The sequence below is a fragment of the Babylonia areolata genome, chromosome 8 (genome assembly GCF_041734735.1).
Source record: "Babylonia areolata isolate BAREFJ2019XMU chromosome 8, ASM4173473v1, whole genome shotgun sequence".
NCBI classification, from domain to species: domain Eukaryota; kingdom Metazoa; phylum Mollusca; class Gastropoda; order Neogastropoda; family Buccinidae; genus Babylonia; species Babylonia areolata.
Window position 1 is genome coordinate 17,509,818 of NC_134883.1, and position 18,562 is coordinate 17,528,379.

An 18,562-nucleotide genomic window follows, 5' to 3' on the forward strand; every position below is an offset into this window, starting at 1 on the left:
TAATGTAAAGTGACTGATTTATGTAAAGGTTCTTTAAGAATGGAATTCTGTGAATATTTATCTGTGATACTGTTCTGTGGGACATCTGACTTCATGTGTTGAAAACTGGAGCAAACTGTACAAAATCATTCCCAAGTAAAAGCACTACCACATGTGAAGATATTTGAGTTAAGTTTTGATGGGTATGGATTAATGTCCTTGCATGTGATCTTGGCAGGGCATGCAGTGCTGAGTGTGTGTGTGTGTGAGAGAGAGAGGAAGAGAGAGAGAGAGAGAGAGAGAGAGAGAGAGAGAGAGAGAAGTAGCCAGGTGGTTGGGGAGGGGGGCACAAAGAGGATTAAAGTGGGATTCATTTAATTAAAGTCTTCAGTATTCATATGTTCATACTTCTTGTGTTGGTATGTATCTCCTGTTGCAAGTATACATACATACATTTTTGAGTGTGCATGGATGTATATTTATCTGAGTACTATCAACACATTTTCCAGTGAACGTGTGTGTGTGTGTGTGTGTGTGTGTGTGTGAATGTGAGCACACACATCAACACCAACAGAACATTCCACAAAATTCAATTTCATTCTAATTTACTTCCAAATACACAATTATCACATTCTCAAAGACAGTCAACCTTTCACTCATAAAACAAAATACCACACATCAAAACATACAAAAACCACATGTATAATACACAAAATCTCGGTCACAATCGATTGGAATACAAAAAAAAAAAAAAAAAAAAAAAAAAATCTGTCAACTGCACTAAAATACACCAGAAGTTAAGGTCCCAAGTCACACGTCACACACACAGGTTCCAGCACAGCTCTCGGCATCAAGACTGTCTTTTTAGCGCTCGCTTTCCCTCCCCCTTCTTTGGCTTGACCTTGCCTCTCAGCGCTCGCAGGCGTTTCATTTCTTCCTTGAAGTCCTGGTGCTCATCTCTGGATCAACAAATTACAATTATCTTTAGTTTTGCTGATGCCAGTTCATGACTGTTGGTACTGTTTAAACAAAAAACAAAATACAACAAAGATTTATTTTAACAACAGATACAAAACTAATGAAGATATAGGACAGTAATAACCAAAAATAGCTGTTGAATAACTATTATGAGCAGATGCTTGTTAGAAAATGTATGAAAACTTCATTAAATACATGGATATACATCATTACATGTACTTACAAATGACAAAAAGCAGATGCATATATTTACGCAACACACACAAATAATAATTATCAAGCCATGTACACAAACACACATGCACATACCCACACAAAAGGGATTATTTAAAAAAATTAATAATAACCACCCATAGGAAATTAACACCACAAATCAAGACAAAGTTCAATACTAAATTGCAGAAATGCTTGTTCAATTTTAAATTGCAGAAAGATCACTGACCCTGTTGCTTCTTCTTTATAACAGGGAATTTTAATAGCCTTGTATCAGAAACAGAACGAAGGTGATGAATTGGAATTAACACTTCAAGGAGGTCACAGATGTAGCATGGTCAGAGCTTGAGAGAGCTCAAATGAAAAATGATAAATCTACTTTGTACATCTTGCTGAATCCTATATCTCTTGAACACACACACACACACACACACACAATGTATATCACACTCTCCCTCACCTATAAAGAGTTACAACGTATTTAAAATGCATGCTTTATTAGCTTCTCCCCACCTTTTAAAAGTTAAAACATTTCAAAATCATATTTCACATCCTTCTCTTTGCTCTCCAGGTCCCCTCACCTGAAAAGGCCAAAGTTTCTGAGCGTGCTGAACAGCATGGTGAGATCTTTGTACGGTGGGTAGTAGTCAACCACTCTGCGATCTAAATGCTTTGGCTTTTCGCTGAAGATGCGGACCACTTTGGTGGACTTGACTGAAGTGGGCCGAGCAACCTCACCAAATATCCTTGCCGAGAGGCGGGCCATTCTCCGGGCGTAGGAACTCATTGTGACAGCTCCTAGAAAAGAGAAAGCACTTTTTCCCCCTCAACTGGAACAAAATAATTGTTTTACATTTAGTCAAACAGGTAAATTCCCAAAACAAACACACAGTTGTTGTTGACACTTTGACATACATGTACAAGTTATGCTTATTTGATTTTCTTCCTGGTGAAGCCATTTGCTCTTATATATTCCTCTTCTGCATGCATATAAACACAAAAACTGTACATTTTTTTCTTCAGTCAATTCTTCAGTAAATTCTTAATTTCATTTGATGAATGACTGATTGGTAATTTTTTTTTTCTGCATCAGCATTTCATCAATCTGCAACAATTTTGCACACTTGATGGCACAGTGATCAGAATTTGAAAAAAAAAAAAAGGAATTAAATTCTAAAATAAGAAAAGAAAGAAAGAAAGAAATGGTGTAATTGTGGGCTGGGGTGGGAGGGAAGGAGGGGGGAGAAGATGCTGTGGCACTTTTGGCTCTTCAACCAACATTTTGGAAACCACAGTCGTTATGGGTTACACAGCAGTAGAACCCCTGGCAATGACAGTCAGTATGCATGGAGTTTACACCATATAGATCTATAGAGATTTTGAATAAAAGAGAAACCAGCCCATGTTTGTTGGTTACCAGTAGTAGTGTTCCATGAGATAAGGTTTCTTTGAAATAAATTGTATCAACATTGCCTGTTATACAACTTCAACCACTAAGTCAACCATGTGTTTGTTCTGTATTGTCCGCATATTCCATGAAGCTTACTTAGGATTATAAAGGCAAAGCCAGTCTTGAATAAAAGCTAATTTGTGTTCACACATTTCTTCTGCCATTGCTGCTGTGTGCACATGTCAAATAATTGGTATAAGGACTAGCCTGGCACCTTCTTTTTAGGGGAAGTGTCTGGGTTTGTTAAAATGTACCTTTTGTTTACCTGTGTGCTAGCTGAATCGACAGCATAAGCAACACTCACTTGAAGTTGTGTACCTATGTGAATGGAGTTATACAGCTGAAAAAAGGGTTCTTTGAAATAGACTGTATCAACATTACTTGTTGTACTTATTGTTTTATTTTTCACACAGCTGATGTTTTCATAAAAGGGGACATGAAGTGAAATAGCATAATTCTCAAAAAACCTGGAAAATGGGTAAATAATTACAAAACCATGCATTAAACTGAACATATCTCTGCACTAAAGCAATTACATTCATTTAAACTATCAGTCTGACGTAACACAAGACACTGCCACACTGGGCTTGGCTCTCAAGAATGGAACCAGAAAGAAGTCAATTGTGATGTCACATGGACTGTGTTCAAAGCCAACTTCCAGCATTGCTTGGTTTAGAAAAAACACAACAACAGTGAGAAACAATGGATGTTCTGTGATTCAAATTGCAGGCCAATCACAATCATCATTTTCAAAAGCTGCTACAGTCAAATAATTGTTTCTGTAAAATGTGCTTTCTTTGGGCATGATGGAGTTAGCAAACATGCAGCTTCCACATTGGCACTCACGACTTTGTTCTGTCTGTGTTTTGATGCTCCAGCTGTTTGTTTTTCTTCTTCTTCCGTAAGCCTGGGTTCAAAGTTATACAGAACTAAACCAAACTCCATCCTGACACAAACCTTGTACAATGCCTTTTTTTTCTTTTCTTTTGGAAAGTCTTTCCACAATATTTATTTAACAAACTTGTTTCTATCTGCTAAACAAGTCAGCCAAAAGGAAATGTGTATCTCTATACTGGTGACCTCACAACATTTTCAAAATGGTGGCCTCCATGATTCCTTGAACAGTTGAAACATCAGTATCAGTATCAGTAGCTCAAGGAGGCGTCACTGCGTTCTGACAAATCCATATACGCTACACCACATCTGCCAAGCAGATGCCTGACCAGCAGCTTAACCCAACGCGCTTAGTCAGGCCTTCAGAAAAAAACAAACAAACAAAAAAAACAACAACCACATTTGAATAAGGTTTTTGCTGAAAATATGTATTTATTTGGTTTAAATAGTAATGGACCAGCCATAACTACCTAAAATCTATTATATGAGCCATAATTTAAGCCAAACCACTTTGTGTCAGCTTTAAGCAGGTGTGAAATCATATTCTGCATGATGCAACTGGGTTGTAGTTTGACAGAGGGATGTCAACCTTTCCTTTTCTTCTGGTACAGGTACAGTATTTGGGGCAAAAATTAAGCCTTGCACCCTTTCCATGCCCCTTTTTGGTACAATAGTTTGGTTTTAGGGTTTGCATTTGCATGCTAATTTGCCTAAATAGTTATCCCCATCAAAGTCATATTTCTGCACTATTGATCTAGAATCACTGTCAAGAAGATTTTTTAATAGCTTAATATTTTTAGTTGATTTTGTTACATTTGACTGTGCATTCCAACTTTTAACAACTCTGATGCTGAAAGATGATTTTCGGACATTAGTCCCACAAAACTGGGTATATAGGTTAGTATTTGAGTTTCTGGTTATATCAGAAGCCTAGAAAAAGGTGTCAAGGTCAATATCATCAATTTTGTTAGTGATCTTCAAGACCTGAATAATATCTCCTCTAAAGTGTCTGTATTTCAATGAATGTAGATTCAATTGTGTCAACCAGCTGTGGTAATCTAACTCTCTGAGTTCCAGTACCGTTCTTGTTGCTCTCCTCTGAACCTGCTCAATTGTTACTGATTGTCTTTTGCTACTGAATTTCTTTTTTGTCTGGGATACCATATTACATTGCCATATTCTAATATCTGTCGTACAATTGTTGCATAAAGACTGGTAAAAATATCTTTATCCATGAAACATTGAATTGAAAGTAAAAGTTCTCCTTATGATACCCAATATTTCATTCGCTTTATTAACAGCTGCCTGAATATGGGCATAAAAAACAACAACAACAAACAACCCCACCTCCCCCCAAAAAACAAACAAAACAAAAAACAACAACAAAAACAAAAAACAACAACCCCAAAACAAAAAAATCCTGATCAAATGTGACACCCAGTTCTTCTTCCTCAACACACTCTGAAATAACATTGGATGTGGTCTCATCAATTTCCATAGCATATTTATGTTTTGGATTATTTTTTCCTAAGTGCAGAACTTTGCATTTAGACATATTAAAATGCAAGTTCCACTTATTTGACCAGTTCTGTAGGTTGTTTATACAGTCTTGCAATCTTGAGAAGTTCCCAATTTTATCACTGATTTTAGTATCGTCAGCAAAAAATTTACAACAACTGTCTACACACTCTGGGAGATCGTTGAAAGAGTCCGGATTCCAAGCATAAATCGACCACTCCGGCCCTTCTCAAAGTTTCTTTCATTTTAATTTACTGGCTGCAAGAACAGCAAGATCGGTTTTCTTTTTTCAATGTTCTCACAAAATTTGACAGCAAACCCTCACAGCCATAACGATCAACATATTGACAGTAAGCTTAGTCCTCAACAGAAGAAGACTGATGAACTTGCTTTGACCAGTACAAACAGCAGAACTATGGAAACAGAAACTACTGGATAGACTCCAAACATTCGACCGGCGAAAGACGGCAGTTTGTACGCTACCAAAAGACCAGACTGTTTCAACTGTAAAACATATCATTTCAGTAAAACTAATTTATATGGCAAAAACACGTTCAAAAACGTATGCATACCTTCGTCCAACACATGCAGACTGACCTCTTTCGACCTGATAATAGAGTGAATTCCCTTGATGGATTTGTTGTTTAAAAAAGTGGATCACAGAAGTAATTTCGGGTTATCGTTCATGATGGCGCATTTTTGAGCGAACTTGAATGCTGCGTTTTGAAAACATCGGCAAACAAGTTATTCAAGTGGCATTGACGTACAACTCTCTTCAAAGGTAAACAATCGTTAAAGACACTTCGACACGGAAGCAGGGAGTGCCATAACTAAAATGCATGGAAATTGTTTTTGAAGTTGGTCTGGGTCGTTGGGGCCCGGAGGGTATCCAACTGAAACCGACACGAATCATGTGTGACAATAAATCCTGGACCCGATCTGTTGTTATTCAATGATGCAGGCAGTCCCAGGGGATTCCATATCAAACCGAAAATTTTACACTTTCTGAGATTTTAGCACACATTTCCTCATTGACGGTAAGTACAACCTTGATGGTGTCTTCCTCAAACACGTGCAGGAAATCTCTTACCTTAGGGTGCACGAGTGTGGGAGCTGGTGCACGTGAATACAACAGACACCAGTAGGCATTTACTGACATTAAATAAAGAATAAAACTGAGAAAGTCATTGCGACTTGTCTTTATTAAACTTAGAGCTGTTTTGAGATCATACTCGACTATTTAGAAAAAAAAATCTTGTTGCAGTACAAGAGTACAGATACACCAGCCAAGTGTGTAAATTTGGAATTGCTGAGAGGAACATCGGCAGAAACCCCTGGTAAAAAAAGCTGAAGAAGGATCTGCCCCACACCATGAATGGCTGCATCATCCCTGGGACCTCCATAGCTGTGGACTATTGGCAGGTGAGAGTCAGACAAATGGACATGTTCCTATTGGGCCTTACAGAAAAGTGCTTTAGATTTTTTTCTTTTAATCTAATTAAACATTTAAATTTTTTTTTTGTTAATTACTAAGTTCAGGTTCTTGTGAAAACCAAGTTGCCACAGAGTTCGGTTTGTCTGGAAAAAGTCAAACTCTAAGGAAAACAGAAAGCCACATCCAGATCTTGAAAAGTGTTTGGACAGTATTAGGGAAAAATGTTTTACCATATGTTTTCTTAAAGTTGAATATGGAAAAAAAAAAGAAAAAAAAAAAACCCCAATATTATTCAACTTCAAGATGATTTTGCCTCTGCCCCCCACCCCCACCCCCCAAAAGAAAAGAAGGAAGAAAAAAAGAAAACACTGGAACTTGGAACTAGTTGAAGTGATGAAAATTGAATTTAAAAAAAATATGTATTGAACAATGATAGCAGTTGTGCATAATACTTCAATAGCACACACCAGCAAATGAAGACGTACAACACGTAAAAAACACCATATGTCTATACTCCCGAAGACAATTCTGCAAATTGCAAATTAAACAATTACATAAGAAATGCACAGAATATGCCTTAAATGCGTACATGCACAAACACATGAGCACCTGCTCTTACACACACACACATGACACACGGATGCAAATACACTTTTAGTAAATACCCACCCCACCCATAGGCACACAGACTAATGACGACTTCAACAGAGGGGAGACAAGAAAACGCTACTTAATGTTACTATCTATCACCATGAAATGTTTTTAATATTTTCTTGCATATTTCTTTTGTTTTGTTGAAATGAAAAAAATAGCAAGTCAATAGTATTCAACCAAAGACTTGTGGTTTGACAGGTGCAGCGACATCCAGGCCTCAAACTGTTCTTCCTGACTCACCTGCATGGGGACCATGTGGTGGGCCTCACCTCCAGCTGGCGCCACCCCATCTACTGCTCCCCCATCACCGCACAGCTGCTGGCTGAGCGCTTTGGCGTCCAGCACTCTGTCCTGCGTGCCTTGACTGTTGGTCAGTCCCACCTGATCCGCTACTGCCAGGGTCACCACAGCCACTCGGCTGCAGCCTGTGTACAGGACCAAACTTCCATGGGCAGTGGACAGCAGAAGGCAGGCATGGAGAAACATGCCTGTTGTGAGCTGCTATCTGTGACGGTCATTGGGGCCAACCACTGTCCCGGTGCGGTGATGTTCCTGTTTGATGGTCCCTTCGGCAAGGTTCTCCACACAGGAGATTTCCGTTTCTCAGAGGGCATGTTTGAGGAAGGGTCACCTCTGTCTCAGCACGTTGGAACAATAGATCGCATCTATCTGGACAACACCTACTGCAGTCCTGAGTGTGTGTTTCCAACAAGGGAAGAAGCTCTGCAGACCATCATTGACGTGGTGAAGAGCCACAATGACTATGACATTGTGTTTGGAGTGAGGGGCCTGGGGAAGGAGGAGCTGTTGGCAGCAGTGGCCCTGGCTGTGGAGGAGTGGATCAATGTTCCCCCCACCACACTGTCCTTTGCCAAGTCGTTGGGCCTCCCTAGTGTTTTCCAAACTGGCCATCCTGACTCTCGCCTGAGGGTGGTCCCTTTTCACCATGTGTCCAGGGATTACGTCCATCAGCTGAACAGCAAGACGCCAACAATCGTCATCCTGCCCACTGCGCTCTATCGTGGTGTCAGTGGTAAACCTTATGCCAACATTCCAGAAGTCTATGTGATCCCCTACTCAGATCACAGTTCCTATCCAGAGCTTCATCAGTTTGTTTCAAAACTGAGGCCTGCCTTTGTGAAGCCCATTGTGCATGGAAAAGTGCGAGGCCCTTTTGGTGTGGACTTCTCGAGCAGACAGGACATGAGCTGCTTTCAGAAATACCTAACTAAACCTCGACAGTCGCAGCTTTCAACTGCATCTCCAGAAGACCCAATGAATCAGAACATCGGCATGTGTGGATTTGAAGACATGTTTCCAGATTTCCAGAAACCTTTGTTAAAGAGAAGAAAATCTGTGAAGAATGCACCCCGAAAGGTTTTGTGTCCCAAAGGTGTGAACTATATGTCAGACGATGAAATGGAGATATGGGTTTCACCACAAAGGTCCAAACAGACAAAAAAGAGCAGGGTCTGCACAAAGAACTCTCTCCTACCTTCAGCACAGGCCAGCAACAACCAGAATGGACAGAAGAAACCAAAACAGAATATGGGTCCGAAGAACTCTGACAAGGATGTGCATGGTGCCGCTCTGGCCTCACAGAGGAAAGCTGCTGACATCAGAGACAGGACAGATGAGAACACCTGTCATGAAGACCTGCAGTGCACTGTTTCACAGGTGGAAGGTGAAAGAAGCTCTCCGCCCCCGAATCATGTACCTGCAAAGAGAACAGCAGAAATCAGTGTGAAGGTGTCAGAGCCTACTCCCCTCCTGTGTGAATCCAGAAGGAAAGCTGATGACACTGTGGACTGCCCTGGATCTGAGTTGCATGCTTGCCCTCATTCCAGAGATGCTGCTGTTTGCTACGCTTGTAGATTTTCTGGTCTTTTGACACAGATGCATGAAAACCGCCCTCCCTCCAATGCAATACAGAGGATGTTAGCACACAAAGAAAGAAAACTATGCAAGGAGAAGGAAAACACTGCACCTCTTGCCTCTTCATCCACAGCCAGCGAGGAGCCCCCCAGAGAAATGCGAGCAGCTTCAGAGAACATTGTGAAGAGACCAGCTCTAAAGGCACAGTCTGTTCGGGGTGAGAGATTTTGTATCCGCACTGCCATCCAGAACTACCTGGTATACAGGTACGGTGGGGAGTCAGCGGTGAGCGGCAGTGTGCAAAGAGCCAAGCTGATGGACACCTACAATAAGGTGATAGGTACCAGGCACTCCGTCAAGAATCGGGTCAGGGTGCTGGAATTACAACAGAAACTTTTGAAGAGAAAAAACACAGAGGTTGCTGAGCTGTGCTGAGTGTGTGGGTTCTGCGTGTCATGAACATACAAAGACAGTGATTATAAGGTTTATCAGATTGACTGTGGTTGTTTTCAAACTGTGATTTGTCTAACTATTTGTATAATTTGGAAGTTTGTGTGTCACTGTGTGTGGGTTTTTTTTTGTTGTTGAGTGTGTGTGTTCATGAAAGTGCCATTGAAGTGAAAGTTTCTAACATCAAAAATGTGTAATTAACTTTTTTTTTTGTTAATCTAAATGCGACCAATGTATTCAGTCATCTTGTTAATGTGCTTTGCAATGTCTATCTATTCATGGCAGCAGCTCAGGGAATCCTTGTTTAGTTCACCAATGAAATAAACTCAATATAATGACCATTGAGAACATCACAGGAACCCAAGCTGTAACGTAGCATGATGCAAAATCACCCCCTTTGTGTGCAAGTCTCCAGATGACAGTTTTGGCAATGAAATGCTGTGAGTGTGACTTCCATGCCCTAATTGAGCAAGTGGTGTGTGACCAGGTAAGATCTCACATGCCTCTCATGTTCATGCATCTTCAGAAATACTTTGGAATTGTGATGAAACTGGTATTCATTTCCAACACGAGCCTGCCAGAATAGAAGGGGCAACTGTCAGTTTTGTCACCAGCTTCACAAAATAGGGAGGAAATTACCATGATGGCAACCACCAATACTGTAGGAACTGCAACTCCACCCATGGTGACAGTGAAGTGGAAGACATCCAGGTGTCTTCTTTTGCCACCCTGGATGCTGCTCAGGATGCAGCATGGGCACTCCAGGAGTCTTGTTGGATCACTGACACCATCTGCCTCCAGTGGTTTCACCAGATCTGTGTTTCTGTGGATTATCTTGATCACAGATCAATAACAAGCTTTTGTGAAGTCAGCAAAGATAATTTTTAAACGGATAGCTCATTAAGTCATTTGTTGTAAGGTGTGTGTGATTTAAGTAATAGTTTCAGTTTCAGTAGCTCAAGGAGGCGTCACTGCGTTCAGACAAAACCATATACCCTACACCACATCTGCCAAGCAGATGCCTGACCAGCAGCGTAACCCAACGCGCGTAGTCAGGCCTTGAGAAGTAATAAAAGTAATACAAAAAAGACCCTAGTATAGTAGTAAGATGATGTGTTCTACAAAAATGAGTAAAGATCACTATCAAATTGATTGTGTCATTCATGTTATAAAGAGAAAAAAAAAACCCGGACAACAAAAACCATCCTAGTGGCTTCCTGGCAGCCTCAAATTGATTTTTGGATGGCCGGTGCAGATACTGTGGCAGATGTTGAGACAAACACTGGTGTTGCTATGTATGGGTGACTTGGGGGAGTAATGCCACTCAAAAAGCAAATAATGGGGCAGCAAAAAAACAACAACAAAAAACAAACAAAATTGAACAAAACCTCACCCAGTCTCAATCAAAACTGGCATGATTTTGATACATCAGGTGATCATTACTTACTGATTGAAAACTACTGCATCAAACTGGTTTTTTCACACACTGACTGGCTATAACCACTAAACCTGCTGCTGATAATTTTCAGCTGTGCAGATTCATGTTTACTATTAACTATACTATAGACAGCACTGTTTGTGGGCTTTTTCTCCCTGTGTTGCCAGTTTTTATTGACCACAAATGTTGAAATTTGTTTTCACACATCAGAAGTTTATTGATATTTGTTAAAGTTTGCATAATACATGATCATTTTAGTAATAGAATTAATGAAGATTTGTGGTTCAGTGATTAGTGAGTTTTAAGATTTTGCCAGCAAGCTCATATGCAAAGTATTTTTAATTTCATTTCGCATTTTCAACAACAAAATGAAACTGGGAATCAGAATGGGAGGTTATTTGGGGGTGTTTTTTATTTTTTATTATTTTTTTTATTTTTTATTTTTTAATGATGGCAACTCTTGCATTCTGATTTTGTATTAAAAAAAAATACTTTGTTGCAATGACAGGGCAGCATGATAAAAGTCTTTCTTTGTGTGTGTGTGTGTGTGTATGCATGTGTGTGTGTGTGTGTGTGTGTGTGTGTGTGTTTCCTTCTTGTTTGGTTCTTGTATTTTGTATTTCAAGAGATCTACCCATAACATTGGAATTAGTAAAATATAGTAAATTAGTTTATATTATGCTGACTGCTGTTTACACGTCCATGTGTGTATGTGTACATGTGCATAGTACAGATCCAATGCCTACCATTACTGGCACAGTAACTGTCAGTATTTGCTCCTGAACATAAAAAGTGTCTTGAAATACTGGCTTGCATTGCTTGGTCCTTGAAAACAGGAAGAAAAATTCCTGAAGTTATATTTAGATTAAATTTTAACTGCCCAGTTTCATTCATCTGAATACATTTCTTAACTGATTGGTGATTTGGCTTACCGATAAGGAATACATTGGTTTTGTAGATTTTGATGGTCTTTTTGTGTCTGAAAATAATACTCATTCTGTGTTCCTGAATTGAGTGATTTTGGTTCCTGAAAAAAGAAAATTGTTGTGTGAGAAAAGGACCTAGAGATGGATTTGATGAGATTTTTTTTCCCAACAATTTTTAATTCCACATCTCTCACCCATCCATTCCACAAATCTTACATTCATTCATCAACATCTTTCAGTGATCAGATAGTTACCAGTGAGAATTACTGAACAAACTTTGAAAATGATTATTGATTAGTTTTGATTTCTTTTCTGTTTTCAATAACAAAATTACTTAAATTAGTTAAAAAGATATGATTATGCTGAAATGTTGCCTTCCCTGTTCCAATCAGTGTGCTGTTTCGAATAAAAATTTAAATGCTGTTTTATCATTTTATGTTCTGTATAAATGAGTGACTGAAGGAGTAAGTTTGGGTTAACAGTAACACTCACCTCAGGTGATTGGGATAACCATCCTCGGAACGTGTGCGTGTGTGTTGGGAGGGGTGTGGGGGGGGGGAACCTGTCTTAACACTGCACTGACACCATCAGAACCAGCCAGAACAACACCATGTTATGATGCTCAGCAAAAATACCAATGATTATGTTGGGTGTCTGTGATTTTAATTAATAACTGGGCTGGGAACTTGGTGCTCTGCTGACACAGCTAAGTGTGTGAGGTAGTGTGTATGTGTATGTGTGTGTGTGTTAGCACATGTGCATGTTATGCACATGTGAGTGTGCACATACATGTGCATGTGTTTGTGAAACAAAAATAGATAGGGAGAGAGAAAAACACAGACCCATACTTATTTGTTTTTTTAATATTATCAGTGACATGGGTTGAAGTCAGAAAGAAAAGGAAGATAGGTCTGTGTGTTGGGAAGGGGGGGATGAGGGGGGGGGGGGGGGACTAGTTCATGTGTGTGTGTCTGAAAAAATCTGCACTGTGGAACTGGAAGACAATGCAGTGAAGGAAGAAGAAACACACACATCACTCACATAATAACTGCACAACACACACACACCATTCACACATAAGCATCCACACACACACAGTGTTGTACTCACTAACAAACACACCATTTACACATCATTCACACAACACATACACTGTTAGGGGTTTCAGTCCAGCAGTGGGTGGTGAGTTAAGGGTGGAGATTTTTCTTATCTCCCATGTCAATATGTGCACACCTCTATTGCCTTAATCCCCTTTGTGTGTACATGCAGAAGACCAAACACGCACGGTAAAGATCCCATAATCCATGTCTACATTCAGTGGGTTGTTGAAATGTGAGCATTAACAGCATTCAGCCACCCAAAATCAAATGGCAGGGCAAAAGTGGTCATTCACATAAAACTGTTTCTTTCACAAGTGAATACGAGTTGAAGCCATTGAATACAGAAGAAAGAAAACACATGCTGTCATGTTCATTTTGTCTTGTTCTTAACTTTCTGTTTCCCATCACAATAAGATTCATTGTACATAGAATGTACAGAAAATACTTCTTTTGTATGAAACCATGATCCTTCTCTATCAAGGTTTAAGCTAGTGAAAGTAGGAATGCAATTCATTCCTCTCAGCCACATTAAAGGTGACTTTTTTTTTTCCACTCTATCATTTTTCAACACTTAGTTTAAAATTCTGTTTTCTTTTCACTTGACAAAAATATGGCGTAGGCTTTCAATTATTTTTCCCGTGCTCGGGAAGTGGCCATAAAAGTTGGAATTGATAGCGTTCAATTGCCACCTGAATATGTCTTTCAACATTGACATCTGATCAATAACACTGAGGTGCAGAAAGTGTCAAAAGCTCAATCAATCAACACATTGTCGATCTGAACACTAACACAGGCACTTGCTTCTAAACATTGTGAAAAAAATGTTTAAGAAAGTTATGTCCTGTTATAAAATCGGTCTCTCTCTGTGACAGTTTGGAAGAATATGCCATGCCTAAAATCTTAATCTCTGAATAAGAACGTTTTTTGAATTCTGAGTTCTCACTTTCGTTTTATTTACTTGCTCTTTAACCATGTGCTTATTTATCAGCTGACATTCCCCAGGTATTTTCATATAACTTGTTGACCGCCCCCCCCCCCCCCCCCACTTTACCCTCACCCATGCTACTCGAACCCCCCGACCCCGCCCGTTTACTTGTTATCAATGGTCATTCATTTGTAGATATGTTTGTATCCTTCCTGTGCGTGCACATATTGTAAACTATATATGCCTTGATGTAAGCGCCCATTCCACTATGCACATCATGTCACCCTAACAAAGTTGGGGGTTGGCGTTCACGAGGACTTACCCTTTACGGGTACTCTCATGTAACGCGCCTTCTCTGACCTGAATCAGTCCTTCTCGACTCACTGATTCCAAAGACGGTGAGGATGTATATCCTCATCTAAGCAACCACTTGTTTTGCGCAGTTTATTTTTCCGGTTTCGGACATGGTCCATGCTCCAATGGTGATGGTGGTCCTCGTGGTGGAGATGATGGTCGTCGGCCGGTCTGGCAGCTTCCAGAGTCTGGCATTCACTGACTGCCCGGCATCATACAACCTCCAGCTTGAGAACATTTTCCTGAAATTTTTCAGTGCTGATTTTTTACACTAGAGGCATCTTTTGTAGCAGCGATTTTTTTTTTTTAATATTTTTTTTTAAAACAGAGAGAGGTCGCTAGCCTCTCGTCCAACCCTCCTTTTTTTGCATTTGGGCTTGGTACCGGGACTTACAGTTCTCTGGCACAGTTTCATCATACTGCTGTGGCTGCCGCTGGAGTGAGAACAAAACGGCTGCAGAAACAAGACACCGCGTCATGGAGTGACGTCACAACACAGTCACTTAATTTGTAAATCAGTGACACATCGACACCTCATGCATGCTTTACCTCTAGATCTAAATCTGCAGTAGTTTGTAAAGCAACACGATCTCGAATAGCAAACCGAATTATCAGTTGCCCATGATAGTTTTCTCTTTCTTCTTCTTTTTTTAACAGCACGGGTGGGGATTTACAAGTTGTTTTACCATTATGCCCAGTTGTTTATTATTTTTTTTTTAAGGAAGGCGCCGTGGCAGAATTGGTTTGGTGTTGGATTTCCAGTGAACGGCATCAGTGATCAGGCCTTGAACATCAGTGGCCCTCATAAACAAGTTTCACTGAGTTTCACTACACTACACCACACACACACACACACACACACACACACAAGGAGGGAGGGTGACTGAGTAAAATCATTGGGAAGTCGTGCTGGTCGTGTAATGGAAAGAAAATACATAGATAAATAACTGCACCGAAGTTTTGAAACTTGCAAAGATGGGGGAAAAGAACCGTACACATCAAGTGCCTGTGTCCAGCCACCAGCGCGCGCGCGCTCTTCCGCCGACGAGGCTCCACACACACACACACACATGCACACAGGGTAGACGAACGTTCGGCCTTCGTTGCCAAGAAGCTCAACGGCTTTCCAAAGCCCCGTTGTCAAGCACCCTAACTAAGATGGCGGCCCACGGCACACCCGACACTTTGGTTCAATTATCACTGTGTTTGGAAGGATAATTCTGCCGCCATGGACGGGTGAGGTGAGTCAGAGTTACAGACGTTATTGTGTGTTTTTAGTGATGCAGACTGATTTTCCAGTGTTTATTTTATTTGTTATTTTTTCGTGAACAATTTGTACGTGGCCTAGAAAGTTGTTATTTATGGTCTGTGTGACATGTGAGGTGAAGTGTTTTGATAAGGTGATGAAGAAGTAATGAGACACAGATAAAGAAAACACCAGGTGTAGTATTTTTGTAGGTCGCTCTGTTTTATTGTGACAGTAAAAATAGGACAGACGTTGTCGCCCGAATCCAAGACTATTTCAGTGCCGGTTAGTCATCAATAGCTTGATTGTTGCCGTGGGGTCTTTTACAAGTGGCTCAGAGTCTTATAGCAAAGAAAATCCGGGAGATTCGATCGTGTGTGCGACTATTGGCTTAATCTATAGTGTTAAATAACAGATTGTACATGCTTGCCTCAGTGTGTGTGTGTGTGTGTGTGTGTGTGTGTGTGTGTGTGTGCGCGCACGCACATAATGTTCAAAGAGATTTTACTCTAAGAGATGTTACCTGCCCACTTCTGAAAGATAAACTTTAGACATATGGAAGAACAATATACATGAAAACAGTGTAGATTTAGATGCACACATTTGTACACATACACATATACATACGAATGCATGCACACACATGCATGCATGCACACACACATATGCACGCACACACACACACACACACACACACATGCACGCACCACAGATTATTCAGTGAACACCACCCATTAACAATACACACAGATATAAACAATGACCATTGACATGATATTCCATTCTCTCCCATGGCCAACTTATGCTTTGCATATTAGATTTTTTGTTGTTGAAGAAAAATGTGTTTTTATCGCAAAAACCAGTATTATAGTGCTTAATTGTTAAATATCATAAACACAGCAAAAATATTTTCAGAATACATTCTGCAACTAGTGCAAGGTACCTGTGTATTTGATTTTTTCCCCTGTAAGTTTAATCCTGAAAATTGAATGAAATTTCATTGTTTTCAGGAACATTGTTCTTCAGGTGTTGGCTGGGAGTCAGCGTTAGTAGCTGAAATCACACCAGTGTGCAAAAATGTTCAGTGACCAGAACCAGCATTCCTTCCCCTCTGTTAGAGGGTAGACTTGAACTTTGAACGTGTTAGCAACACATAGTCATGTCACTCTCATTGAAAAAGAAGACATTGTGCTGAAGACTGTGCTCCCTCTGCATGTGTCTCAGTTCCTCCGTGTGAGGAGACTGATATGATATTTGCAAAAATGGGATCAGACGAAGATGTGTTCTTCTTCCAACAAGCCAAATACCGCACGGCGCCCCGGCGGTTCAGGAAGCTGCCGGAGGACCTGCCAGAGAGCCTCAAGTTCGCCCACCTGAACCCAAAGGTAGCGGCCTACCTGGCCAGCAAGGAGAAGCAGAAACAGGAAGAGGACCTGTTTGGAGATGGTCTGGGCAAGAAAAGCCTCATGCCGGAAATCAACCAGGCGTTCATGTCCATCAAAAACAGGCTGGACAGTTCCCTGTCCAATGACGAGGACTCTCAACGCTACCTCTTTGAGGAAGCGCGAGTCAACGCTGGAACTGTGCTGATGCAGTTAGCGAAGATCATTTACACTTACGATGATATTGCAAGCCATATACCCAAGAGCTTGGAATATCAGCTGATGTGTGGTGTCAAAGAGCTGACCACAGATGTCATCATCGTACCCAGAGAGTGGCAGACGTTTGCCATGAAGGAAGCGCATGCAAAGATGCTGGCCTCGGCAGCAGACGGCAACAGTGATGAAGAAGATGCTGGACCCAACAGTTACGGGGATGAGGGGCGCTCCACACGTGCACCCTCCATCGTGTCAACTGTGATGGAGACGGGGCCGCCCCCTCGAGGGGGAAAAAAGCGGGTCATAGCCAAAGGGGGTCAGGGGCTGCCGGAAATTGTGGAAGATGGAGAGAAGACAGATACATCCACCGACCAACCTCGTGGCCGCAGAAATGACAGTCGGATGTCCATCAGCTCTCGCACTGCCCAGCGTCGTGATCGTGGACGGTCCATGGATAAAACCTCAGGTGAGTTAGTGTGCTGTGGTTTGTGAGTGTCAGTTAGTCAGTAGTAAAAGGTTTTTTTGTAGATGTGCTTGACAAGTCTAGTTTATGTAGTCTCAGTGACTATGATTTGATGTGTGAAGCTAAAGCCTGTAAAACTGATAAATTAGGACAGCTTTTTGGTGTGTTGCTTACACAATAATTAGTAAATGGGCAAACTTTACTATTTATTCAATGAATTGAAAATATAGATTGTTCATATCCTGAAAATTAATTATTTTATATAATGACAGTGATAATGAACATGAATGATGGCTATTTCACATACTTGTTAAATTCCTTCCTTAGTTCCATGGAGCACAAAGTGTTTCATGAAACAAGTTCAGGGATATAATATAATTATTTATATATATGTTGCATGAAATGTAATGTGTGCCTGGTTATCTCTCATTCTGTATGTGTGTGTGTGTGTGTGTGTGTGTGTGTGTGTGTGTGTCTGTCTGTCTCTCTCTGTGTGTGTAGGGGGTGGGGTGTTGTATATCTGTGTGTGTTTATCTGCATATGTGTGCATGTTCATGTTCATGCATGCATTTATGTGTGTTTTGTGTGTGTACATGTATGTTTTATGTGTGTGTGCATGCTCTATGCTTTAATCACTTTTAAATATGTGTGTATTTCACACAGCTCAGTGTATTGATATAAATCATGTCAAAGGTGTTAACATTTATCATCCAACCATTTATTGAATGCTCGATTAATCAGTCACAGAATAAATTTCTTCTGTTTAGTGTTAACCACTTAAGTGCTGAACCTCAATGGAACTAGATTACAGATTCCCCTCCCCCCCCCCAACTCTGGTTACTCTGAGACCTCAAGGATTATTCTCAAGATTGATGTCAGCATTTTTTGGCAAATGTTGAAATAGAAATTATATCTCTTTGTAATATTTTATTAGAACAGATGCATAGTCATTTAGCAGTTGGAATTGTGAAGAGCCTTCATCATTACGGGTCTACAGGTTCGATTCCTGCAAGGAGTTTACTCCCTCACTTGCTCACTAGACTTTCAGTGATGGTCCGAGTACTGG

General features: G+C 40.5%; 3 protein-coding genes across 9 annotated transcripts in view; 2 read left to right on the forward strand and 1 right to left on the reverse strand.

Annotated features, from left to right (window-relative positions):
* Positions 1-567: 567 nt before the first annotated feature.
* LOC143285068 (small ribosomal subunit protein mS33-like) lies at positions 568-5,645 on the reverse strand. 2 transcript variants are annotated; one of them, XM_076592260.1, is made up of 3 exons: positions 5,605-5,645; positions 1,752-1,968; positions 568-938 (listed from the first exon to the last, which is right to left on the reverse strand). In XM_076592260.1, exons 2-3 carry the CDS (start codon positions 1,955-1,957, stop codon positions 830-832), a joined length of 315 nt encoding a protein of 104 aa, XP_076448375.1. In that variant the 5' UTR covers positions 1,958-1,968; positions 5,605-5,645; the 3' UTR covers positions 568-829. The 2 variants fall into 2 exon arrangements, with proteins under 2 accessions (XP_076448375.1, XP_076448374.1); XM_076592259.1 differs by having other exon boundaries at positions 1,752-2,000; positions 5,605-5,644.
* A 91-nt stretch (positions 5,646-5,736) lies between these two features.
* On the forward strand, positions 5,737-10,525 carry LOC143285070 (uncharacterized). Its single transcript, XM_076592261.1, has 3 exons — positions 5,737-5,813; positions 6,297-6,454; positions 7,320-10,525. Exons 2-3 carry the CDS (start codon positions 6,404-6,406, stop codon positions 9,429-9,431), a joined length of 2,163 nt encoding a protein of 720 aa, XP_076448376.1. The 5' UTR covers positions 5,737-5,813; positions 6,297-6,403; the 3' UTR covers positions 9,432-10,525.
* A 4,757-nt stretch (positions 10,526-15,282) lies between these two features.
* Positions 15,283-18,562, forward strand: part of LOC143284598 (uncharacterized) — a 53,368-nt gene continuing 50,088 nt past the window's right edge. For all 6 annotated transcript variants that reach the window (XM_076591424.1, XM_076591425.1, XM_076591426.1 and 3 more), the window contains exons 1-2: positions 15,283-15,430; positions 16,446-17,499. In XM_076591424.1, the coding sequence (XP_076447539.1) occupies positions 16,683-17,499 (817 nt within the window). In that variant the 5' untranslated portion in view covers positions 15,283-15,430; positions 16,446-16,682. The remainder of the gene's footprint in view (positions 15,431-16,445; positions 17,500-18,562) is intronic.